General features: G+C 43.2%; 1 protein-coding gene across 1 annotated transcript; it reads left to right on the top strand.

The window, feature by feature from the left end:
• The first annotated feature begins 1,386 nt into the window (after nucleotides 1–1,386).
• Nucleotides 1,387–26,337, top strand: LOC307250440 (BTB/POZ domain-containing protein 10-like). The gene is made up of 8 exons (XM_080027520.1): nucleotides 1,387–1,526; nucleotides 12,225–12,523; nucleotides 13,210–13,531; nucleotides 13,946–14,048; nucleotides 18,848–18,968; nucleotides 21,209–21,406; nucleotides 23,085–23,195; nucleotides 24,078–26,337. Exons 1-8 carry the CDS (start codon nucleotides 1,423–1,425, stop codon nucleotides 24,578–24,580), a joined length of 1,761 nt encoding a protein of 586 aa, XP_079883646.1. The 5' UTR covers nucleotides 1,387–1,422; the 3' UTR covers nucleotides 24,581–26,337.

Raw genomic sequence — 26,337 nt, 5'->3', positions numbered from 1 at the left:
TTCCAGGTGCCGCATAAAATGTAAATTGTAACCATTTTTGAATTATGATGATAAAATTATTTAATAGGCCTACTAAGAATGACATGTAGAGTAGCCTAAATATGTTTCGTAAACTAGCCTAATTGCAGGCTCTGCAAGTTTTAGAAATCCCCGCCCTCCTTTGAAACTGCATAGTGCACCTTTAATTAGCCCAACATCCGTTCTAATCAACCCCTCCTGTTTTTGTTGAGCTAACCTATATTTCTTGCTCCGTGTGTTCAGAAAGAGGACTGTGAGTGAGGTGCAGCTCATGCATAACGTGGGGGAGCACAGACAGGTGCAGGAGCGCCTGGAGTGGCTTCAGCTGAGGCTGCGGAGCATGCACGCAGCTCCAGCCCGGGGCAGCGGCAGCGCCAGGCGGAGACTGCGTCCTGAGGAGCTGCCCGACCTGAGCGACCTATCGCCCGAAGAGATACAATTCGCTCTCAACTTACTGGAGAAACTGCTCCTCAAGTCTAAGCGAACATGATTTTTTAGTGCTTTTTATTTATGTATTTCCTTTTTATAACTTTTCACATTTCCAACATCCTTTTTATTTATTTTTTATTTTATTTTGTATAGGCTTATAGGATTTTATTTAGGCTAGCCTACATGCTTTTTGGCTATACTCTCTGTTTTTCTTTTTAAAACGTTTCTGGATGTCTGAACATGAAGCATAGCCTACGTAATGTTACTATGATGTCCTTTATGTTAGGCTATTTATTTTACATTTTCACTTTATTTATTTCGTTCTATTTATGACATTGATTTTTTTTAAAGGGAAATTGCCTCGACGAGGCAAAGCTTCCCCGTTTTGTATGCACTTAGGTGGTGTTGTAAACCACTGCCACTGAAGGAGAGAGTTGGACCAACAATGGTGTTTATGATTTGATGATGGATGATTATCAACGGGCATTCTTGTCTTTTATTTCTTAACAATTTCATCCAGTTTGAATGTATTAGGCTGCTTTTTAGGATATAGGCCTATGTAACCTAATGCTAGGATAGCCGAATTACTTGGTTTTTGAACCAAACCGTAAACAGTGAAAAACAGGCATCTAAGGTTAAGCTAAATAGCTGAATAGGCAATGCACTTGAACAACATACATTCATTGTGTAATAGAGCTAGGCCTATAGGCCTAAATTGAGGATAATCGGGTCTAGATAATTTTATTTGTATAAGTCTGAAAGGCATGTCTAATGTGAATAAATGCAAATTGATCATTTAATCCGCTTTTGTTTTTCATTCAGAAATGTTGGTATTTTTATTTTTTTACATTTAGCCTACTATACGTTGCGCCGCCTTGAGAATGTTCGGTAATCTCGCGATATGTTCCGCGCGAACTCCGTTTACACTAACCAATATAAAGAATCTCCAGGCAAGTGTAGTTCGTGTAGGTTTCTATGAAAACTCAAGCTCTTTTGTCTTCAACGTGTGTTGTTGACTGTACAGCGGACTGTGTCATTTACCTGGACAAAACGGCCAATTGGACATGTAACGCAAGGAGGTAAAGAGAAATTGTTTTAAACTCCTGTTTTATAGAGACAGCTGGTTAGCTACCGTTAGCTGCCTAGCTGTCAGCGCTAATGTAGCCAGACAGGCTATCCAAAAAAACCTGTAATCCTGTTGGCCGCTCTTAAAGTCCGTTTAGCACGATGTCCAGTGACGTTTTGATGTTAACATTGGTAGGTTCACGTACTATCACACGGGGGTTGTTCACACGTTGAAGACAGCGGCATTGGATTTCGGTAACTAAACGGCATCATAACAGACATAGGCTACGGGGCAGGATTAATCTGGGTTACTATAGCCTACTTGGTTTAGTGCCATCTGTCCAAGCTCGCTGAAATATGCAGCCTTATGGTTAAAAGGTGATGTTAGTGGAATTTCGTATTGCTAGACTCGAACCTACCTCATCTAGCCAGTGTGGCCAGAGTTTGTCTATAGGCTACAATGTTGTTCGACTATAAATCAAATTTTCACTTCATGTAACGTCAACAAAGAGATAAACATGGTTCCTATTCTTAGACAGTCTTGAAAGTCATTGTATCAAATCAACTAATAATAAAGCCTTAATACGAATCAGTCTTTCCAATGTCTTACAATTGGCTACATAAAAAGACATGGGGAGTAGGATATTTATTTTTTGAATAATTGCCATGCCATCATGTAGATCAACAGTTTAAATACACTGTATAAGCTGTATAAACACATTCTTTGTGGAGATTGTGTCACAATTAAACATGTCTGGACATGTTATTGTTAGCCCTTCTGTCAATGATGTTGTTGACTTGAAGGATCAACTATTAATGTAGCCCAGGTTACTGCATACAGATGCCTTTCACTAAACACACGTTTCCTAAGTTTGTTATACGGCCGGTATGTTGCAGGCTATATGTTTGCCATATTTTGAGGTGACTGGTCAATAATTTCATGCTGCCGTTGCCTATGATTTGATCAATGTTCACCAAATCCTTTCAGAAAGTGGGTTGAGTTGCTGTAAATTAATATATACATTCCCATATTCTAATAGTCAGGAGGAGGTTGGTGTTATAGCTGCGCTATAACACCAACCTCCTCCTGACAGATGTTCCGTTAAACCTACATTGTGTGCATTATATCCTAAAGGAAACGACTACGGTTGAGAAGGAAGCGACATGCTCCATCATGAAGTGCATCTAAAACAATAGAATAGCATTGAAAAGTTCCTTCAAAAGTGAATCTTTCATTTATTCTAGATTCATTAGACAACGTTAAAGGAAAGGTAAGTGATATGTTTAAGTTAATATAAGTATTCAATCACTCTTTATTCATACAGCAATCACTTAAAGACCTGCATCACCGGTGGAAATATGAAGGTGTATTGAATCTGAGATCCCATGTAGTAAAAATGTGCAAATATTTTAGTAATCGGTTCAACCTAGTCTGAGAAAAGGCAGAAAGAGTGTTTTATGGTCTCACTATCTAACCCTACATTTTCCTACTGTATGTGTTATTTATCTAGAATTCATATAAGATTCACTTTTTGAATTAAATTACAGAAAAAAATGAACTTTTCATTGATATTCTAATTTTGCACCTGTATTAAAGGTGCTGTAAGCGGAATGGTTCTTTTAGCTAACTTCCTGTCAGTTACTGCAGTTAGCGGTCCCCTCGCTCGTCCCTACGTCACCACATTAATGCACTGCGGTCTTGAAGCAGCGAGTTATCTAGCATCATCTCAGATCCATAAGTGTGATGAAACATGATAAAAACCATCAAAACAGCAGGATTTTTACCTGCTCCGCCATTGTAGGCAAATAAACATTCACCCATCTGTTGCTCTGCGGGTGCACCGGCAGTGAGACGGGTGCCGGTTTGTAGATCCCCCGAACAATTTAATTTGCCGATTACATGCAGAGAGGGTGACGGAGAGATTGGAGGTATGAAACACGCACACTATATAAGTGATCACTGAGTGATTTAATACGTATATTAACCTAAATATATCGCTCACTTCACCTTTAAGTAGAATGGAGTGGACCTGTGCCACAATAGCCTATTATGCTGTCATTACTTGGTCTTATCATTGCATGAAAGCAAGATTACTTCATTGTACCTCTTGTACCAGCCTGTGGGGGTTACTGGAGTGACTATCTGAGCGTAAAGGAGTCCCCTGCTGTCACCAAGTTGACATTGCCTGTAGTTAGCATATTGTGTTCCTCACTTGCAGTTTTAATGCTAAAGTTGTAGAGGAAATAAGGAGCCCATTTGAGAAACCAGTGATATTCCTCTAGGCCTCTGGGGCCTGTACTATATAAGGCTCAACACTTTTTTTATTGCCTATAGGCCTATATTTATCTTGCAGACTTGTGGACCATTTATTTTCCTATACCTGTGTATAATTCTTTATTTCTATCTTTTTTTTAATATAGTCTTGTTCTCTCACGTTCATTTATTATTTATTTATATTTTTTCCCCATGCTTGTTTTTCGACAAGAAAGAAAATTGCCCTTGAATGTCATATGGACAGGGCGATTCAATAATTGAATGTGCTGATGCTGCCTTCAAATGGTGTTGGAATTATTGCAATCGTGTTATCCGGTTGAGCCTTTTTAAAAGAACAGAAGAGATGATACATCTGGAAAAAACAATGTTTTTTATGCGGCATGCGGGAAGGGTTGAAATACATTTGAAAATCGATCTTGCCAGGCGAATGACAAATGCTATAGGCCTATGTAATGGAGCACTCAGAAGTGTGAGCTTCGGAGGGAGCACGTGAACGCAGCATCGCTCTGATTCAGCCATGCACGCGGCCATTCATAGTTTAAGGTCTCTCCTGTGTGTCTCTGAATGACTGGCCTGTGTGCGCGTCTATACCCTCGGCTTCTAGACACATATCAAGGTGATAGGATCGAAGCGGTGGATTCTTTGATTCTAAGCAGCGTGTATAATCGGAGGTCCGTGTTGAGTTTTGTGAAACGATGCTGGTGAAGTTGGGAAGAAGAAGTGATGAGCGAGGATGCTGAGGCTGCCGGCAAGCCCGCTTTGTTCGGAGGAGCACAAGGCTTTTGTGCCGCGGTCATCCCGCAGCTCTTGCCCTGCTGCTTTGTCTTCACTTGGCCCGCAGAGAGCGACCGGTAAGTGTCCGCTTTTTTAAAAAGCACCGGGGGATTCGGCTCCGTCATTTGGGTTACATGTAAACACAGTGAATACCTAGCTCGCTGTGATTCACTGTAATTAAAAAAAACTGATATTGCCCTAGAAAATAAAAAAATCAGACTCCAGTCGCCTATCCTTGATGGGACTCCATCTGATTCACTGTTTTGCAATAGAGACAGAGCCGGCCCAAGCCTTCATGGGGCCCTAAGCGAAATGTGATTGGGGGCCCCTCTCCAATGTTAGCGCCGCTGAAACTATAGATCTTTGTTAAATATCATTCACACACCCAGTGTTTTCCGCTAGTGCCTCCACTGTGCAGCTGTGCGAAAATATTAGACAGCCGAGATTCAGAGCCTTCTAGGGGGGTCCGGTGGTATGGAACGAAGCAGAAGAACTCTGTTGTCCAGCTACTGTATCTTTTTTTCCACAGACGAGGCTGAAATAGGCTATAGACTATACACAGTGCATGGGCAACTGAGGGCAGCCCCATTTCCAATTGTTTTTAAATAAACTCAATCACTGTGCATGGATGTGAACGTGACATGATCAGATAATTTCGGATTAACTCCCAGATGAACTGATTAAATTTTTAGGCTATTAATTATCTAGACCAAACATTTGTATTCCTTTTTTTGTATGATAACTTACATTTGCATAATATGATGTTAATATCAAACACACAAACTAAAAAAATAATTAATTTTTTTTTCTTTTCTTTTTTTTGGAGGGGGGGCCCCTGGCGGTCGGGGGCCCTAAGCGACCGCTTAGTTCGCTTATGCCTCGGGCCGGCTCTGAAAAGAGAGATAGTTATCTTAGTGTATGTATTTAATTGTATAGCCTAATATTAGCCTACTTGTTATCAATCGTTCAATATCCTTTATTTTAACCTAATTAAGTTTAAAATATATTTTCCAAGGATGACCTGGCCAAGAAAGCAAGCAGCACTGCGATGGAATAAGCACAACTAACACAGTCACATATAATTCTTTCTCAAACACCACATTTAGCATCCAGCTTAAATGCAATACAAGATCAGGGACAAGAATCCATGTCACATGTTATGACACATTCCAATAATATAACTAAAGAAAACTGAAGGATTTTTATATTCATGTTATAAAGGGGTGACTGGCTGCCAATGGTTCTATCTCCATCTACCCAGCATCCTTTTACCAGATGTTAACCCAGGCTTTGCTGCTGCAGAGAGCCTTTCGCCCGTGAGTGTGCCAGTGTCAGCAGCCCTTAAATAATAGATGGGACCCTCACCCCTCGGGGCTCTCACCTCGTGCTTTTAATAGACTGTAGCCAGGCGCCATGCACTCATTGTGTCTTAAGATTGGGCTTGTTTAACTTGGCTTCTTCTCGTGTGTGTTTTTTTTAAGCACATTCAACCTGCATTTATAGCTGTTGGAAGGGCTACAGGACAGGACAGGCCATTGACCGACAAAAAAAGGGACATTTTCATATCCAACTCAAATTCAAGTGAAACGTAGTTCTGCTTTGTTGTTCTTGTGTGTGTGAGAGACATCTTGGCTGCTTGTACATTTGCATTGCCACGTGAAAGATGAGAGGAGCTGCTGCTGTGTGCCCCTGAGTGGTGAAATATATAGCCTCCTCACTTCCTTTGTTCCCCTTCTTGGTCTGCCACTGGCTGCCTGCCGCCTTGGCTGCAAATACCCGCGTTTGCTTTTTATTATCCCCAAGCATTAAAATCCCACTTGTGTAAATAAAAACACCATCACAGTCAAGTCATGTCTCGCCCGATTGTTAAATTGAGGCAATTTAGAAAGGGAGAGCCTTCTTTTAAAATGGCCGTTTTATCTCCTCAGTATAATAGTTTTTTTTATGGTCTCTGTGCTTACCTGAATACACTGAACCACGAGGAGAGATGTGTGTGTGTGTGTGTGTGTGTGTGTTTCTTTTGTGTGCACATTTCTTCCTCTCCTCAGCTGCTATGGTGACCCTTGTCTTCAAGGACACTGGCAGAGTGTGCAGGCTGTACACACTGAATCAGACATGCTACATAGACAGAGTCCTGCTTTTACTTGCTTTCATTTCTACAATGTTATACCCTTTTGAATACAAACTCAAATGTAACATTGTACATGTACATTTTTTTAACGTGAAAAGATTAAATCCTTTTCTAAAACCTTAGTGTCTTTAGGGTTTATGTCGATGAGTTGGACTTGCCTACGAGATATAATCTGAGGCACCGCAAGACTGATGGTGTGCCATTAAAACAAAAAGGAATCTGACCTTGACTGCTTGTAGCTAAGGTGTTCAAGGGAATTATTCAAGGTGATCAGGCTGCATTGTTTATCATCTTATGTCAGTTCGCTGGTCTTGCTATCAGTTGGTCTGCTGCTTACCCAGACACTTAACCAGTTACCCACTCATTCAGTCAGATGCCCCATCTAGCACGTGTAGATGTCAGGGAGTATTCTCTCAATAGCAGCCCTTTGAAGCTCTGCCCAAACATACATAGCCTATTCCCTATTGCCTATTCCCTGGACAAAAGACTTAAGTTTATACATTCCCATTTAGTAATGATTAGATCAAGCTCGGGTTGAAGAACTGACATGCACTTACTTCATGGCTGTAAAAGTATAAAAAAGCATGCCAAATCTGCACCATTTCTGTGAAAAAAGAAGTCTCTGTCTCTCCCTCCCTCCTTCCAATCCATCCCCCCTTTCTTCTATTTTCCATTCCTCTGTCATAGCCCACAGTACATGGTCATCATCGTATTTCATTGCAGCCCCTCTCCAGAGAGCAAGGCTCTGTCTCTTCATTACTGAGACCTGGATGTGTTTCTGCCTTTAGAAAGCTCAGCACTATTGATCAGCTGCACCGTAGCAGGGGAAGTGAAATGGATACATTCATCAACCCAACCAAAGGAATGTAACTGATCAATACAGTTGAATAATAATGTAATTATAAAAAGGTGTGGTAGCATTTCCCCATTTATTTTATACACATACTGAAACCTTTAGTATATCTGCTGGTGGGACAGTATGATCCAAATGTTTAACTTCTCAAACAAGCAGTATGTGTGTCCATCTTGTATTAGTTTTGTCATCATATGATATAGGCGGTTACTTTTTTCAGCATGTCACCAAGATGCCAAGAAGTGTCAATATCTGACCCAGTATTGTTGGGGGGGCTTTAAAACATTGCTTATATAGTAATCTAGTTATCGTAGAACTTCACAAGAGCACTTCCCTTTTTATCTTCATTCCAGGAATGATTAATTACGACAAATTCCCATATAAATACATTACCTCATTGCGACGCATGTGGTCTCGCTTCATGGACATATTTACTTATGTAACAAATGCCAAGCTAGGCAAGACATTAGGCGCTGGTGTGGTAAAAACTCTTATGTCTAAAGGTGAAGCTTCAATCAACAAAAAACTCAATGTTCCTTGTAGCTACTTTAAAGGTCACATATTCTGCTCATTTTCAGGTTCAATGTGGTGAAGTAAAAAAAACTGTTTTCATGATGTAGTGTCCAAAAAACCCTTTAACATTTCTCACAGTGCCATGGCTGAATCACCTCTTTTCAGCCTCTGTCGGGAATGCTCCATTTTACAGCCGATCTCTTGAAGGCCGGCTCTGAATCTAACTGTTTGAACTTGGGGGTGAGGCTTATCACAGGTGGAGGAAGTTCTAAATTAGGTCGGTAATGGGGGGGGGGGGCGTGGCTTCTCTCTCCCCTTATGATGCAATATGGGGAGAGAAATGTGACTGAGGGTTTTGAACACATGGTTTTCAGAAAGGTGGAGATGGAGAAAAAGAGAGAGGGTTGTTTTTTCTCATACTGTGGGATTCAGTGGTCACCCGGTGTGGCCCATATTAATGTTGAGGTGACCTTCTAATAGGGCTGGCCCGAATTATTCGAATATTCGAATACTCGTTCGGAAAATTAGTATTCGGAGCTTAAATTAGTATTCGGAGCTTCGTCTTTTTTTTTCTTTTTTTTTATAATTTTTTTTTATTTATTTGTTTTCAAAAAATGTTTGCAAGAAGCTAGTACTGCAATATAATGTCATAAAATAATTTTATATTTGGATATAAAAGTTAGTAATATTGTAGTAGTAGTAGTAGTATTGCTCATTTAGGAGGATATTACATCACTAAAGGTGCGAACACACTAGGCACTTTACACGCGTACAGACGCGTATGAAACCCGCCCCTTTTCCATAGGGAACCATTGGTTTACGCGCGTACATGGCGCGTAAATGCGTCACTCGCGCTAAAGCAACATTTTCACTCGCGCTAAAGCAACATTTTTACGCGCGTATATATTACGTGCGTATATATTACGCGCGTATAGCTACGCGAGGAGTTCAAAAAATTGAACTTTTGTTGCTCCTACGCGAGACGATTAGCCGCGTTGGCCAATCAGCGTTGAGCTTGACCCTACGTCACATACATTGGCAGGGTCGGAGAACAGTGTACTGTACACAGAGGCTGATGCGAGACACCGAGGAGTGTATTGCGGCGGCCGGTGCTGTATGAAGCCGCTCGGGGTTACAATACGTGGGGAAAGTAAACCAGGAGAGTGGACTTCCTGGTTAATTCAGTGAATATGTGTAGCTGTGCTTTAGCCGATAAACAAAGTTAGCGCCGTATAGCATTAGTTAACTCACCCTGTTGTGTGCGGGCGGCTAGCGCCTCATATTATGAACCCAAACATGACGACTGTCCGCGGGACTTTCACGACAAGTACACGAAGCACCGGTGTTGATCTACGCCAGCCACTGTCCCCTGTCACGGTCCCCTGTCACAGCCAGGTAGGGTAATTTTGGCTACTTGCCTTTATGTTGTGCCGCCGTGCACCGATGCTGCTGTAACTGTTTGTTATGTAGCTGCCGTGAATATGCAATGCTGTTTTAATGCTAGGCTATTTGTGCTGTTCAGTTTGTCTTTTGGCACAGTTGTTGGCCGTATTGTTGTTGTTTTTGTGTGGACATGCACGCTGTTGTGTCGGGTCGGTTCTGATCGCAGCCATGGTTGATAAGGGAAATACAATATCGGGAGGGAGACTCGTCACATTACGCGCGTATAACCATTTTTGACACAAAATGATCAAGCAACATTTTAGCCGCGTTACGCACGTAAATCTTACGCGTGTAAAATGCCTAGTGTGTTCGCACCTTAAGTGTCATAGCGCATCCATTACTTCACCTCCGAGCGCGTAAATCTTCAACAAAATAATATTTTTTTTATGTTGTTTTTGATGGTGTGTTTTTCTGGAACGAATATTCGCTCGGAAAAACCAACAAATATTCGAAGCCTGAAAAATGGCATTCGGGCCAGCCCTACCTTCTAACTAATATATTTAAAATTATCCATTTGTAACTGCCTTATACTGCTGTCAAAGTCCATAAGCTTTACACACTGGGCTTTGCAGCGTGTGCATTCTTAACCCATTGATGACTATGGCAATCTAGGATGCATGTCCTTAATGCCTGAGGGTTTTCTGAAAAAATAGTAGGAATTGTCAAGTCTACCAAAACCTTAATATCTAAGCCTGTGTAGCACATAGAAACATGAAATAAAATACATTTAAAAGTTAAGGTTCACAGGTTTTATTTAAACATGCTCCTTAGCGCTTACAAACCAACAAATATTTCTAAAAATCGTCAAAATTAGATGAATTAGAAAATTATTAAATATTGTTAATAAATAGATGCAATGTGTTGTGTGATTTTCGTCAGTAGTCTATAGTAGACCTTGATTCTGCGCACCAAACGCCACTAACTGTTCTGTCGCCGACATAGCTGGCATATTTTTTTTATTATTTTGTTTTATTTTTTAATTTTTTTGATTGACATGATTTTCGGCAAACCACACAACTTTTGGGTGGTCACGTGGTCTTAAAAAAATCAACAAAACCCACCTCATGTGTATTTGAACCAATGACAGTGCATTCTATGCTGGGAATGCCATGAAAATTAGATAAAGTAATAATGCTGCGCGACGCAGCATCAGGCAGGAGAGCCAATGTGGCATCGCGCAGCAGCCGTCATCAATGGGTTAAATCACAACCACGCCAGAGCTTCATTCTCACCAGAGAAAGTAACAGAATGACAAGGAAGCCAGTTTTCGGCAAGATTGTATTGTATTATCTAAAAAACAAATACAAATGTAAAAAGTTTAACCATCCACATCACTCTCTGAATGGCCCCCTCCGGCGTGTGTTACTATCTGCTCCTGTGCATTAACGTGTGGGCAGGATGGTGTGTTTAAGTCCCTTCCGGAGTGGTAGATATTAGCGCTCTCTCAGGACTCCTTGACTGTCTGTGGAAAAACACTGAATTACAAGCGGAGTGCTTGTTACCCATCAGTCAAGATTCTCTGAAAAACCAAAGCCTGTGGAGCCAGTAAACAGTGGATGCCATTTCTGTTTGTTGTCATGTATGTAAGTGACTTGCCCCCTCGCTCAGATTATTTCACATGGGTGCACTCTCTAATGGATACTGTGTGTGTGTGTGTGTGTGTGTGTGTGTGTGTGTGTGTGTGTGTGTGTGTGTGTGTGTGTGTGTGTGTGTGTGTGTGTGTGTGTGTGTGTGTGTGTGTGTGTGTGTGTGTGTGTGTGTGTGTGTGTGTGTGTGTGTGTTGGTGTGGGCCCCGTTGCTGCAGCACTCAGCTCCTGTAAGGGGTTCACACAGGGCCACTGCAGACTTTACAGGCTCTCCTCTGGTTCCATCGCTCGGCAGGCGAAAAATAAACACTTTACCCTCGCAGCGATTTTCTGCACGACTGTGTGTATGTGAGTGTTTGAGCCTATGAGTGTGCCTCTAGCCTGTGCACCAAGTAACCTCTCTCATTGTTGCGTGAAATCATGCATTAGTGCTTGTGATCACTGTGTCATCCCACTTAGACTTGGAGTAGTTGTGACCTTTTTCTCTCCTGACAGTTTGGATTGGAATTCGATCATTCAGTGGTCCCATGGCAACACATAACAGTGTCATAGAACATTTGTCCATTTCTGTTATTTGCTGTTGGTCTACCAAGGCACGTCAGCCAGGAGATGGTCTGAACGTTTCTAAATGATTGTGCCATCCAATCAAGAACCTTTTGTGTTGGCCAGGTTTGAGGGGTCACTAACTCTAATCGGCACAAGTTAGAATTGAAGTAGTGAACATTAACTTGTTTGATTTTCCAAATTTATAATAGAATGATTTCTTTTTCTTAAAACTAATCTCCTCTGCATATTGTACATGCTGTAAATATTCTTCATCACATTGCACATTTCAATTTCATTTAATATACTTACTTTTTTCCTTTCTGTTCTATTCTATTATATATCTATCTCTCTACCGTTTTATTTTGTACTACCCTTGCACTATTTAGTATTTAGAATGTTCTACTGTCAATATTGTTTATATTGTTTATCTTTATCTGATTTTAATTTATTTAGTTGTATTGTCCCTATTGCAATCGCGGGTCGGAGATAAACAAAATTTCGATTCTTCTGTATGTTTTGCATGTATTAAGAACTGACAATAAAGTTTTTTGACGTGTGTGTGTGTGTGTGTGTTCTCCTTTCTCCCATCAGTGAGTGGCAGAGTGGTTTGTCAGTGTTGGACTGCGACCACCACCAGCAGCAGCAGCAGCAGCAGCAGGTCAGCACCATGAGTATGAGTGATGTAGGGGCCAGTGGGGGTGCCTGTGCCAGTGGCGGTGCCCCAGACCGAGGTGCTGTCAGCGGGGCCAGAGAGCGAGGGGGAGCGGAGCATTACCGCGAGCAGCAGCGCCGGCGCTCCAGCGACCGCTCACGAGAGTCCTCGCACGAGAGAGGAGAGGGTCAGCTCACACCCTGCATCCGCAACGTCACCTCTCCCACCCGCCAGCATGGTGAGAAAGATAGGAGAAATGATTGTTAGACCAGATTATCACACAGTTTACTGTAGTTGCATAGAACATTGCTCTTTGGCCATCTGTTCGTGTGCAGACGGGGCCAAACATAGCGTGTCTTTAGTAAGGTCTTGGGCCAGAACAGCTTTTAAAAGGTGGAGTCAGCCAATCTGGAGAACCGCACTAGGTGTGAGCACTGAACAATCTGGTGTTAATACACAGCCTAGGCTCTGTAAACTGGTACTGTATGTCAATAAAGGTTATATAAACAAAGGGGGGGGCCCAACGTAGCTAGCAAGATACCCGTTTATAGATTCTAGGCTGTGTATTAACACTGGATTTTATTTTCAGCTCACACACAGCAGCACAGACAAGTAGCAGATTGGTATCCACTGATTTTGACAAAAGTTCATTTTTGACTACAAGCGTTCTCCAGAATCGCTGACTCCACCACTTTAATACACAATCTATGCTCTGTAAACTAGTTTGTAAAAAATATTAAAATAATAATAATAAAAAAGTGTCTCAGACCGACCCACCATAGCTAGCAACAATGATACAGATGCTCTCCACTTACTTATTCAGGTTTCTTTCCTTTGGCGAGTCACCTGTCTGTATGTCCATGGTTGACCATAATAGCATTTAATAGCATTAACTAAGCATTCATGTCCTCGTCTCTCCCACAGACCGTGAACGTGGCGACGGAGGCTCGTCCTCCCGGTCCTCCAGTCCCCGTCCCCCCAGGGTTTCTCTGCCCTATGCCCACGTGGGAGGGGCCCTGGTCGGGGGACACGTGCCTCGGTGCCTGGGTCTCTCCGGAGCCGACCATCACTCCAAGTCAATGGGCCAAGGACTGTGCGACATGATCTACGTGTATGACCTCAGCAGCAAAGAGGGCCATCGCAGTGGACTGAGGCTGGGAGAGAGAGTGACGCTCATTGTGGACAACACCAGATTCGTGGTAGATCCCGCCATCTTCACGGCCCAACCTAACACCATGCTGGGCAGGTAATGACTGAGGGATATGTTTCATGTAGGTAGAGGTAGCCTTAATGGTGTATGTTCAAAGGAGGATTTACTTCCAGTTACACATACGGCTCTTTTCCACTGAGCAGCTCAGTTCAGTTTGACATGGCATAGTTTGGTATGGAACCGTTCCTCTAGACCTGGATAGCGTTTCCACTGCCGGCAGTGTCCTTACTAACCGTTAATAGCAATAACTAAGCATTCATTAACAGTTCATTGATATGCCCTTATTGTAAAGTGTTCCCCTCTTTTTGATACTGCACAGTATTCTGTACCAACGACACAACTTCAAAGTGTGCAACATGTGTAATGAGCCACCTTCTAAAGATCATTCTCCTAGTTAATAGTCTGTTGTTCTGTATTAGCCGTCATCAAGTCCTGGTTCTTTGTTTGCAGGATGTTTGGTTCGGGGCGGGAGCACAACTTCACACGGCCCAATGAGAAAGGAGAGTTCGAGGTGGCCGACGGCATCAGCTCCACTGTCTTCAGAGCCATCCTGGTGAGTTCATGTCTCCCTCTTACGTCTCAATGTAGCTTCATCTTTCTTTCTTTCTTTCTCTCTCTCTCTCTCTCTCTCTCTCTCTCTCTCTCTCTCTCTCTTCAATGCTCTCTGTCCCGTTCCTCACTTTTTACGAAGTGGAAGAGCAGAACGTTTTCAAGGTCTTTTGTCCCCCCCAGACTAGATCCCAACCCGGTCGCTTTTTCTTCCAAGTTTGAAAATCGATTTTTTTTTATTTAGGTTTTATTATTTTTTTTTCAGTATGAAATGAGTTGAGGAAAAAATGGCAGCTAAGGATCCCAAAATGAAAAATGTTGCTTCCCTAAATAGCTGATGTTGTTAAGGAGATGGAAGTTGTCCATTGCTGTGTTACTACTACAGTAAAGTCAATGTGAGACTCTTTCTATCCGTATCAAAGCCTTTCCCCCATTATGGTTTGAAAGCACCTTCCTTCTTCTGCTCCTGTGTGTGGCCCCTGCTGTCAGTGAAGCTCCTCGTTACGTCAATGTGATGGATGGTTCAATGACAAATGAATCAGTTTAATGAACCGTTAAAAAGCTGTGAAGGAGCCAAATGTAAGACGTGCCAAGGCCAACAGAGGAATACATGAATATCAAGCACACAGCTCAACATTCTCCATAATTGACATTTGATTTTTCACCGTTCGAGCACCTTTGCACTCCATATAATATATATAATACATGAATAGATGTAGAATTTGCTCTCTGATAACATTTGATGATAACATGAATCAGACATTTGTGAATCAGCCTGTGAGAAATATCTTATTATATTTCCTTAAATGTCCTGTCCTGTCTAAATAAATCCCCGGAATGGAAAATTCACCTGTGATTAGAGTGACAAAAACATAATTTTTTTACAGTTGCATATTTTACGTCTGGAAAAGAGCTAAGCTGTCAAGTTGAGGCCAAAATTCCCAGACATATAGTCTAAAAAACATAACTGAGTCAACACACACAAACACACACACACACACACACACTCACACATTGATGCTTGTGCTGAGAAAAGTTTTTATTTTTTCAACTGCTTTTTCCAAAGTCAAGAATAGACTCTGGCACTTCAAATAAAGTCTAAGTTTAAAAGAGGACATCCTGGATAAGACGGTATTGACATTACAATGTAGAGATGCTTCTATTTTTGTGCCCACTTATTGTATTTCTATCCCAAACACACCATGGCTCACAGATGGACCGAAATATCTTTTTGATTGAAGGCACCCAACGCACAGACACTCAATATGCTAGCTTGTTGCCGGCATCACGCTGTGCTGTACAGGGACAGGTCAGGAGTAGAAATAACTTATACAGGCCAGGGCCAATGTTTGAACTGTCACCTTACTGTACACAGCAGGCTTCCCTGTTAAACCCCCATCTCCAGCCAACATGTGGTGGTTGTTTGTGGAGACATGGTAACTAGCCACTGACAAAATACTATCTGGTTACGTCAGTGGGTCATATTAGGCTTAAAGGTCACATATTATGCTCCATTTCAGGTTCGAAGTTGTACTTTGGGTTTCTTTAAAAAAAATAGTTTTCATGGTCTGGCGACAACACAAAACCTTTTATATTTCTCATTGGGCCATTGCTAATTCTCTTCTTTTCTTTTTTTAACCTTTATTTAACCAGGAAAGTCCCATTGAGATTAAAAACCTCTTTTTCGTAATACACTCACAACATATAGACAAAAATTAAAATGATAAAAAGCTGTTATCAAATAAAATCAGAAAAAAAACTGTTATCAATTAGAATAATAAAAACAGTTTCAAGTCAATTAAAAATCATAAAAAACAACTACAAGTAAAAGAGGTGGTCTGAAATGCTCTCAGCTTAGATTTAAAATCATTTCGGTTCATTTAAAATCTTTTTGTAGCCAGTTCCATGTGGTGGGAGCAGAATGGATGAAAGACCTTTTTCCTAATTCTGTGCGTGCAAATGGAACTGACAGAAGCATCTGATTGTTTGAACGCAGACTGTGAGAAGCAACACTTTTCTGTGTGATTAAATTACAGACGTAGGAGGGCAGTAGCCCTAACATGGCCTTATAAATAAAAGTGCACCAGTGTCCCAGCCTCCTGTAGGCCTTTCACACCGCCGCAAAATCGGCGCTAGTTCTGGGCTTGTTCGGAGTTAGAGCCAGTGTTTTGGTTTCACACCGCCAGAGAGCCTGCTCCGGGCCGTAAAAACCGGGGGAACTCATACCCCAGGATTGAGCAGGGTTTGATAAGAACTGCTTGCGCGAACGGTTGGGGGAGGGATTATCCTGACCAACCAGAGCAACTCAAACCTCATGCCCGCCATATTTAAAAACACCGCTACTACGAGACGTAAACATAACATAATTACCGAACGTAGCGATCAAATTGACCGGCGAGAATACGCTGTATGGGTCCTGTTTGCTTAAGAAAGCAAAGCGAGAGCCAACAAGTGTAAAAATAAGACGTATTCGCCGCTGTTGTTGTGCTTAAAGCTAGCGGTAGCTTTAGCGTTAGCCACAAGAGCAGCGGCGTCGGGTGACGTACACACACGTTTACAGTGACGTCATGACGTTGCTCTCTTGCCGGCTCCATGGCTGTCTCCGGTCGATGTGAAACCAACCGGTTCATAACTGGGATAAGGCTGTAACCAGTTTTGAACTGACCCCAACACCAGCCTGGAACTGACTCTTGGTTCATTTTGGTGTGAAAGGCCTACTGGTGGACAAAGAGGGCCAACCCACTCCAGAGTACAATTCACAGTGATGGGTCAGGGCTCCACAATTAGTAATGAACCTCAGAGAAGCATGGTAAACAGCATCAATCTTACATAGACTCTGGCCGTGTCCGGACTGCCATACTAGCGTCCTACATCCTACATACTCACCATCTATATACTGCATACTCGCTACTCAAAGATCGATTGTGTATGCGAGCTGCGTCGAAACGTTTTCAGTTGAATAGTTGAATGAGTTCATACTCAAGCAATGAAGCATTTCTTCTTCTTCTTATAAGATTCAGGCAGTTTAGACACTGTTAAGCCTATAACCGCCCTCTACAGGTTAGATATTGAACTAGATTTTTACAGTCCTGTGTTCATCATCTGTGTTTTAGACCTCTTGTTTTATAATTATGTTTTGAGGCGGAGGATCCCTCCGACGCTCTCTGTCCGGCTCATCAGCACTCAGCTGTCTGTGAGTTGAGCTGGACGAGCCGCGGTGTGTGGAACAGCGATCTGTTCTAATCTCTCTCCACTATCAGACTCACTTCACTCATTTCACTTAGTGACTCTAATGTTGTTAGGTATTTATCTTCATCTCTTATCTATTGTAAGAGTTTATGAATGACTGCACGTACAGTTGTCAGATCGCGGAACCCCAAACAATGTTGTTGCCTAGCAACTTGCTCGAAAATATTTCATTTTCCTGGGCGGGTAGAATTGACCCAATGCATTGTGGGGCGGTTGAGTAGGAAAAGTATACAATCGATTCATACCCAAAATCTTCCCGGAAGTTAGTACTCATCCGGGAATTTCTCACATACCCAAACTCGCATACCCAACCGTCACATACTCAAATTGAAGTCAAAATGAGTATGAGTAGGACATTAATATGGCAGTCCGGACACGGCCTCTGTCTGAAACACTCCAGTTTAGAGCTTGTCTCTTTAAGACCCGCCTTCTAAAAAGCCCAAAGTCTGCTTTGATTGGCCCTGCATATAACTTCAGGTTTGAATTGTATTGGCAGTTAGATTCAGGGGTATCTCGGGTTGTGCTTATCACAGGTGGAGGTAGTGCTAAGTTAGGTTGGTAATGAGGGGGTTGCGTGGCTTCTCCCTTTATGTTGTCATAAGGGGAGATAAATATTACTGGGAACACAGGTTTTCAGAAAGGTGGAGGTGTAGAAAAATAGGAGAGGGTTGTTTTTGTCTCATACATTGGGAGTCTCTAGTCACAATGGGCACCCTATAGTATATGTTGAACACCCATAAAAGTGTGCATTTTACATTACAGATGACCCCTTGAAGAAGTGAATAAAAAATATCCTTAGCTCTTGTGCTTGCGAGGCTTCAAAAAAAAAAAATCTGGCACACGCAAATCTCTCTTTCCCTCTCTCTCTCTCTCTCTCTCTCTCTCTCTCTCTCTCTCTCTCTCTCTCTCTCTCTCTCTCTCTCTCTCTCTCTCTCGCTGTGTGAGTACATTGCTAAAGGGCTAATAATGGCTCCTGTGTGGGTTATGTCATAATGGATTATGGCAGCGAGTGCGTGCGTCGGTGAGCATTTAAACACAAACCCGAGGAGACATTGAAGTGAGGGCGATGGAGTACAGGATGTGAGCGCGGCTGTCGGGAGCCTTCCCAGTGGAAAGTCTCCTTGGAAACGGCCGCTGCTAGGGTTTCATTCGGCCGCACGGAGCCTTTGCTTTCATCAGCTTTTTGCACTCCACCACCCCCTTCTTCTTCTCTCTCTCTGTCTCTCTGTCTCTCTCTCGCCTGTGACGTCCGCTGGATTCTACTGTCATCACTGCTCTCTCTCCTCCTCCTCCCCCTCCTCTTCCTACTATCTCTCGCTTTCGTTCTCTCTCCCTCTCTCTCTTTCCCTCCCTCTCTCTCTCTCTCTCTCCCTCTCTCTCTCTTTGTATGTGGGAAAGCAGCATCAATAATGGCGTCTTGTTTTCTCTCCCATGCTTGTGTGTGCTTGTGAACGCAACCCACCACTCTCTCTCTCTGCCCCCATTACTGCATTTGTGTGTGTGTGTGCCTGTGTGTGTGTGTGTGTGTGCGCGCGCTGCTGGAAAAAATGGCAGGATTACTACAAGTCTGGGATAATCCGCTGCCCTGACGGCGTTTCCATTCCGGAGCTGAGGGAGGCATGTGACTACCTCTGTATCTCCTTCAGCTACAGCACCATCAAGTGCAGAGACCTCAGTGAGTACACACGCTTTAGCTGCCAATATATCGTGTGTGTGTGAACTGTGCAGGGCTGAAGGCTGATGTAGTGTGGCTGGACTATGGTGAGTGTGGAGCGCAGTTGTTTGTCATGCTTTGTCCTATCGGTATTGTTGTAACTGCGTTAGATAATAACACAAGTAGACTTTGCCTCTTTCTATTTTTACACCCCATTTCATTGTTGGTGGTTATGGGACGGCTGCTAACTTATTCCAAATGGAAAATACATTTGTATCAAGTATGCAACACTTACAGCCAGCTGGTATTGTGCATGTTTACTTCAGTCAGAACTGAAACGAGTTGACACAGCCCCTTTCCTCTATCACTATGCACCTGTGACCTCATTCTGTGTCATGGTAATATCATTTTGTCGACGATGCACGTCTGTGTTAATGTGTGTGTGTGTGTGTGTCGTGTTGTTATTGTGCCTCCTTGTTTGTTGCTCTGACTGTGGGAGGAGGAGCTTCAACTCACAGGCTGCTGCTGTGTGTGTGTGTGTGTGTGTGTGTGTGTGTGTGTGTGTGTGTGTGTGTGTGTGTGTGTGTGTGTGTGTGTGTGTGTGTGTGTGTGTGTGTGTGTGTGTGTGTGTGTGTGTGTGTGTGTGTGTGTGTGTGTGTGTGTGTGTGTGTGTGTGTGTGTGTGTGTGTGTGTGTGTGTGTGTGTGTGTGTGTGTGTGTGTGTGTGTGTGTAAGGCTCTAAGTAGGTCATGATTAGCTGGGAAATTGAATGCTGCCTCTGCTGGCACATAACAAACCCAGGTTTCATTCCTGTACCAACGGGATGTGGTTGTCAGGGTCTCAAGCCTTTACTGTGTTTTTTGTGGTTCATTTCACTCTGGTGTAAATCTACCCACACTAAGGATGTATGAATACTTTGCCTTCAGGTGTTTTTACTATATTTGTTTTTATTATGTGTAAGCAGCTGTACACGGTTATAACTGGAGTCATCACTTTCCAGAAGTGCACAGCCTCACTCAGAAGTATAAGCTATACTATGGCCAAATGACTGAGAGTCACAACACTATAGCTGGAGTCTACTTCAATACAGAACCACTCATTCCTACTTGGTTACAAATGACTTACAATATTCAAACCATCACCTTTTTATTGATTCGGTCTTGAAGATGCCAGTGTTCAATAGACAGTGGTTGACCTCCGACTCTGTGGCCAAGTGTGCTCACCAAATTACGCTGTGTGTGTGTGTGTGTGTGTGTGTGTGTGTGTGTGTGTGTGTGTGTGTGTGTGTACGTACGTGTGTGTGTACGTACGTGTGCGTTTGTGTGTATCTCATCTTCAACATGTATGAATACATTTCCTTTCTCATAAAATATTTTACAACATTATTTTCGACGTCCATGTTTAGTTTCTGGCAGTGTTCTACTTTCTTCTCGTTACTCGGTGCAGAATCTCTGTTGTATTTGTTGCTCGCAAACAATAACATCCAAAATGTCAATGCTACTTACAGCAGGCGAACAATGCAAGTGTCAAGTCTGAAAGTAGAAAGAGGTTATAACAACAGCAACATGTAAGGTGCAGTGTGTAGTGTGTAAAGGGAACTGGCATTTTTCAGAACCGATTTGTTAAAAATGGAATATATATATATACGTGTTTTAATTAGTGTCTAGTCGCTTTAATTATTACCTTAGAATGAGCCTTTTATATATACATAGAATCAGGATGCACCGCCAATCATGTTTCAACTCCATGTTTCTACAGTAACACAGAATGGACAAAATTAAAGCTAAAGTTGTTGTAGTAACTTAGAATTCCTCATGGGGGCAGCAGAAGATACGCACTATAGAACGACCTTACACGTTTTTTATATATAGTGGGTGTTCGTCAGAACTGCACCTGTTGAAAGGTGAAGAAGTACTATAGAATAAATAACCCGATATATCTTCACCTCATCACTTGATATTGTGGAAAGACTTGAGGCAGAGTGGTGAATGATGCCATCTTTAGTAACTGGCTTCTTGTCCTCAAAGGCCAACGTAACTTCTGTAAATTCATTCGAACGGGAGGAGTGAAGAGACAGATCGCTGCTAATCTAGAACTTTCACCACTAGATGACGCCTAAATAACTCCTTTTTACCACAGCAAAGACTACCCTTCTATTGTGTGTAGAGTATATGATTGTGCACGCTGTCCTATAGTTCTTTCCATACACTCTTATCTTCACACACATCCTTCCCCCCCAACCTCCCCCCTCTCTCTCTCCAGGCGCCCTGATGCACGAGCTGTCTAACGACGGAGCGCGGCATCAGTTTGAGTGTTACCTGGAGGAGATGGTGCTGCCTCTGATGGTGGCCAGCGCGCAGAGCGGGGAGAGGGAGTGTCACGTGGTGGTGCTGACCGACGACGATGTGGTGGACTGGGACGAAGAGTATCCCCCGCAGATGGGAGAGGAATACTCCCAGAGTAAGACACACACAATGCTCTCTGTCTATTTAAAGCTATAGTGCGTCACTTTTACCATAGCATTCAAGCCGTTACCAAAACAGACAACAGCCCCTCCCCCTCCCCCCTTTTCCCCCCACACAACAGCAGCGTTTTTTTTAAAGCTTTGGAGACAAAGAAGTCTGTGCCCATTCACCCCGCAGGCTAACGTCATGTAGACTGTGTTGTTGTTATTACTGAGAATTCCTCAAGAGGGGAGACAGAAGTTACGCGCTATAGCTTTTCAGAAATGTTCATTGACACCGGAAACTCTCCCGACTTCCCGGTTTCAACTGGAACACGGCATACATCTGAACCCGTGCATGTTTTTGTTCGACAGCTTTAGCAATTGAAGTCATTATTTCTGCCAAACACTAATCATACAATAGCTGTTGAATCTTTCCATGTCATGTCTTTATTGTGTGCACCAAATGATGGGGAGTAGTATCAATAAGAATATGTATCTCTGTCGATAAGCAGCATCAGTGTGACGTCGGTATCAATAGAATTCCAACGATACCCATCCCTACTCTGGAGTGAAGCCACCAGTCTCTATGTAGCAGTGTTTCAGCCTGGTAGCTAGGTGACAACGGTGTGATAGAGGGCATGCCCCAGTTAGCAGGAAACCATCTTAAAATGTCTTCTTCTCCTTCTTCTTCTTTTCTATGATGAAAGTGGGTTACTGCGGCATGACTGCTTCCTTCACCAGCTACAATATTCACAGTTTGGCTTTGCAGCAGCTGTGGCATTCTGTGAAGTCGCTAAAGTGATACGTTGTTCATCATAGACACTTTAGACAGCTCTTTAGTAGGTTCTCACTTCTCCAACCGAGAGAGTTGCAAGAGCAAACACTCGACATGTGTAGAGGAAATACATCTGTTAGTAGCCGGTACAGTATCCGTCCACAGCAAAGGGGAAAGAAGTATTCAATATCCAAATGTTACCACAACTAATAGACCACAAAGGAAGAAGAAAGCACAGGCTGTGGGTTTGAAGGACAAGTGGTTATATAGTGTAATTTATTATACTTGTCAAAAAAAATATCCCTAAACCGACAATGAATTGGTTCTGTTGGCAAGTGTTGTGTGTGTGCCGTAGAGAGCTCCATTGTTCTCCAAAAAAAAAAAATCAAATCCCATCAATGACTCATTGTGCAACAGTGCCTCCCTCACCGTGACCACACTCACTGTAGATTATTTTTAAATCGCTCCCACAGTACACCCACCTGCAGCTGAACATATTCACCTCAGCACCTAATGTGGGCTAATCTGCAGCTAAAAGTAGCCGCCAGGCAAAACGCACCACTTCCACACTGTGACATTTGCTTAAAGCTCCAGTGAGACAGTTGTTTGAGGAGTTCACTGACCCTTTTAAAATGACACCAATTTTTGGAAGGCGGGGCTAAAAATGGAGCGTTTCAGACAGAGGCTAAAAAAAAGAGGAGATTGAGCAATGGCTTTTATGAGAAATATAAAGGTTTCTTTTTGGATTACACCATTAAACAATTTCTAGTAGAGACCCCCAATTACAATTTGGAACCTGACAAGTAGCATACTATGTGACCTTTTAAGGCAGCGCCGCCGACAGATGGGTTTGTTAAAGGTGTTGTGGATGGATTGGTGTGTTGACCGTGTTCCCCCTCTCTCTCTCCTCTCCACAGTCATCTACAGCACCAAACTCTACCGCTTCTTCAAGTACATCGAGAACCGGGATGTGGCCAAGTCCGTGCTGAAAGACAGAGGGCTGAAAAAGATCCGCCTGGGAATAGAAGGTACTGAGCTAGAGGCTTTTTTTCTTCTTTTGATGTAGCCTCATAAAAAGAAGGATTAATAAAAAAAAAAGTACAATATTTAAAAGCAGGGTAATGTGTGTGAAGGTTGCTCGGGGCTGTCAGTAGGGTTGTATCTCTGTATTTTGCAGTCTGGATATTTGATAAATTCTCTGAGGAAATCACCTTTTTATGCTAAAGGGTAATTTTACCACATTATGGCTCAGAGGCTAATGTTTCATTCCTTTAGGCAAGGCAAGTTCATTTGTATAGCACAATTCAGACACAAGGCCATTCAAAGTGCTTTACAGGGGGCATGAAAAACATCAAGATTAGACACTCAAAATGGCCTTTAAGAAATAGTAAAAACAAAGAATATACATCAGAGTGGATTAAAGGTGCAGTGCCAGAACCCATAGACTCATTCAAATCCCATTTACTATGCTATTCCAAACCCCGAGATACAGACTGCATGTGATCTCTGTTAATACAGGTATTTTCGATGCAGATGTTTTGTCATTTTCTCCACAGTGGAGTAGTGAACACAACACCATCAGCCCCTGGGAACTGTTCTGGGTTGGGGAGAACACACAATCCGCTACCTGACTGTACTGTGTGTGTGCCCTGATAAAAACTTGTGTTAATACACAGCCTAGGCTCTGTAAACTGGTGTGTAAACCAAGGGTATGTCAACAAACATACCCGTTTACAGAGGCCTAGGCTGTGTCTCAACGCAGGCTTTTTTTCAGTGCACACGCGCAGTACGGACATATAGCGGATAGTGATTTTGACAACAAGCATTCTCCAGGATTGCTGACAGGCCAGCTGTAGTTGTGTTTTTCCCTCTGGTCCTCCCTGACCCAGCTCTCCTCTGTCTCCCCCCAGGCTACCCCACCTATAAGGAGAAGGTCAAGCGTCGCCCCGGGGGCCGGCCAGAGGTCATCTACAACTACGTCCAGCGTCCCTTCATCCGCATGTCCTGGGAGAAGGAGGAGGGGAAGAGCCGCCACGTGGACTTCCAGTGTGTCAAGTCCAAGTCCATCACCAACCTGGCTGCAGCCGCCGCAGACTTCCCCCAAGACCAGCTGGTGGTGATGCAGCCCCAGGGTCCACAGGTAGACGAGCTGGACACTCTGCCCCCCCAGCACCAGCCACAGGGGGGCAATGAGTCCATACACCAGCCTCCACCAGTGGCTCAGGGGGGGAGTGACCCCACACAACAGCCCCCATCACTGGGTCAGGGGCTGGAGAGAGAGGGGGTACCTCATCCAGCACAGCAGCAGCAGGCTCAGGACAGTCACAGCCTGGCACAAAGTAACCAGCAGCAACACGCTCAGGCCACTTACCACTATGAGCCAGACCCAGACACACCGTCCCCCTCTGCATGAGACCGGGACCTGCACAAATACACCTCCCTACCCCATTCTGGACCTCCACCCCAACCTCAACCTCCACTGCTGTGTTCAAACTGACAGTATCAATGGATTTAGTTTAAATGTAGGACTTGCGGTCCTACCCCAAAATGTTTGAAATTATAAATTGACTGCGGTAGGGGAAGCTAAAGCCTTGTTTCCACTGAGCGGTGTGATACGGTTTTGTGTTTTTCCACTGTCAAAAGGACCTATTTTTGTCACCCTTTCGATGGGTAACCAACCCGTCCCAAAGGGTCCCTAAAGGTTGATTGGTCGACAGAATCATCATGTGTGTGGCGTTTTTCCTCTTCATTGAATTAATCAGTGGGCTACACTGTGTCCCACTGCGATGATGTCACCATAGTTACGTAGCTGCTGCAGCCAGCATCGTTCAATTGCTCTGACCCAAAAAACTTTATATACTCTGACCAGCGGCTATCAACGTCCAGCTTAAACCTTGCCTAAGTATTGGCAGTGGAAACGCAGGCCATATCTAGAGTAACCATGCCATGCCGAACCGAAGTGTGCTGCTCAGTGGAAACAAGGCAAACATTTGTGAAGTTAGAAACAGTGGCTGTGTTCCAATACCCATACTTCCCTGCTATTTAGTATGACTGATTTGGTCATGTGGTCGGATGCAACCTGCTTAAAAAAAATACTGTTACAAAAGTATGTCCAAAGTGTATGCCTACTGCATGCAAACTACATACCTGTTACGGTCAGCCGTAGTATGTGGGATAGTAAAAAGAAAAGAGTATGCAAATTTGGAATGCAGGGAGGGGACTCTGGTAAGGAAAGCTAACTTGATTTGCAGTCAATAAGCACACAGAGTTTTGAACCTTTTTCTCAGCCGCATTGTAAGCACTCCAGACCATACTTGTTGCTCTCAGTGTGAACGCAGACTTTGTCCCCCCCCTCGCTGCCCCACAATCCCCCTCTCCTCCTCTGTGGCAAAACATAGGAGGAAGAGTGGACAACGCAATTACTGTACATGCGTGCCTTCTGTTGCACTTCTGCTGCAGCCTCTCGTTCATCAACACAGCGTCCCAACCAATGAGAAAAACTGTTGAGCAGCCAAGGATGTTATGAAGCACATCAGCCAGACCTGCGCACCCCACCTCCGTCCACTGTTTGTTTCTATGCGTCCGACCAAAGGAGATTTTTTAGTTGCATTCTGTGCGCACATGGAAAGACAGACAGTGCTGTATTTTACATTGTAATGAAAGCATGTGAGTTCTAAGAGTGTGTGTGTGCGTGTGCGTGTGTGTGTGTGTGCGTGTGTGTGTGTGTGTGTGTGTGTGTGTGTTGCTGCTGGGATACTGTACCTCACTGGGAAAAGTGGATTTCGGGGGCCTCTTCGTTGTCTGCCCCTTATTTGTGGGCTAGTGTGTAAGATGGCTGTGAAGGTTCCTCTTTTTTCCCACTGTATGTGAAGGCCTCAATGGTTTTTATTTTTTTTTATTTTACACAACAAAATGCATGTTTTTTTTAAGCAAATGTTCTACTCCCATTTTTGTTTTTTTCTTCAAATCAGTTGATTTGGTTCCTAGTTTACATTAAGGTCATGTTTTTTTCCCCCTTTTTTCTTTTTCTTTTTTACCGCCGCTCCTGGCTGAAAAAAGACTGAACAAAAGCCATTTGCACAGGTTGAGCACCACTGCTGCTGTGAGCACATACAGGATGTCAGAAGAAATGTTCTAAAAATGTTTTTCTAATAAATAAGATTCACAACA

Source organism: Ammodytes marinus, assembly GCF_949987685.1.
Source record: "Ammodytes marinus genome assembly, chromosome: 5".
In the NCBI taxonomy this organism is placed as follows: Eukaryota; Metazoa; Chordata; class Actinopteri; order Uranoscopiformes; family Ammodytidae; genus Ammodytes; species Ammodytes marinus.
The sequence above is the reverse complement of the archived record's forward strand: the minus strand, read 5'-3'. Positions and strand labels throughout refer to the sequence as shown.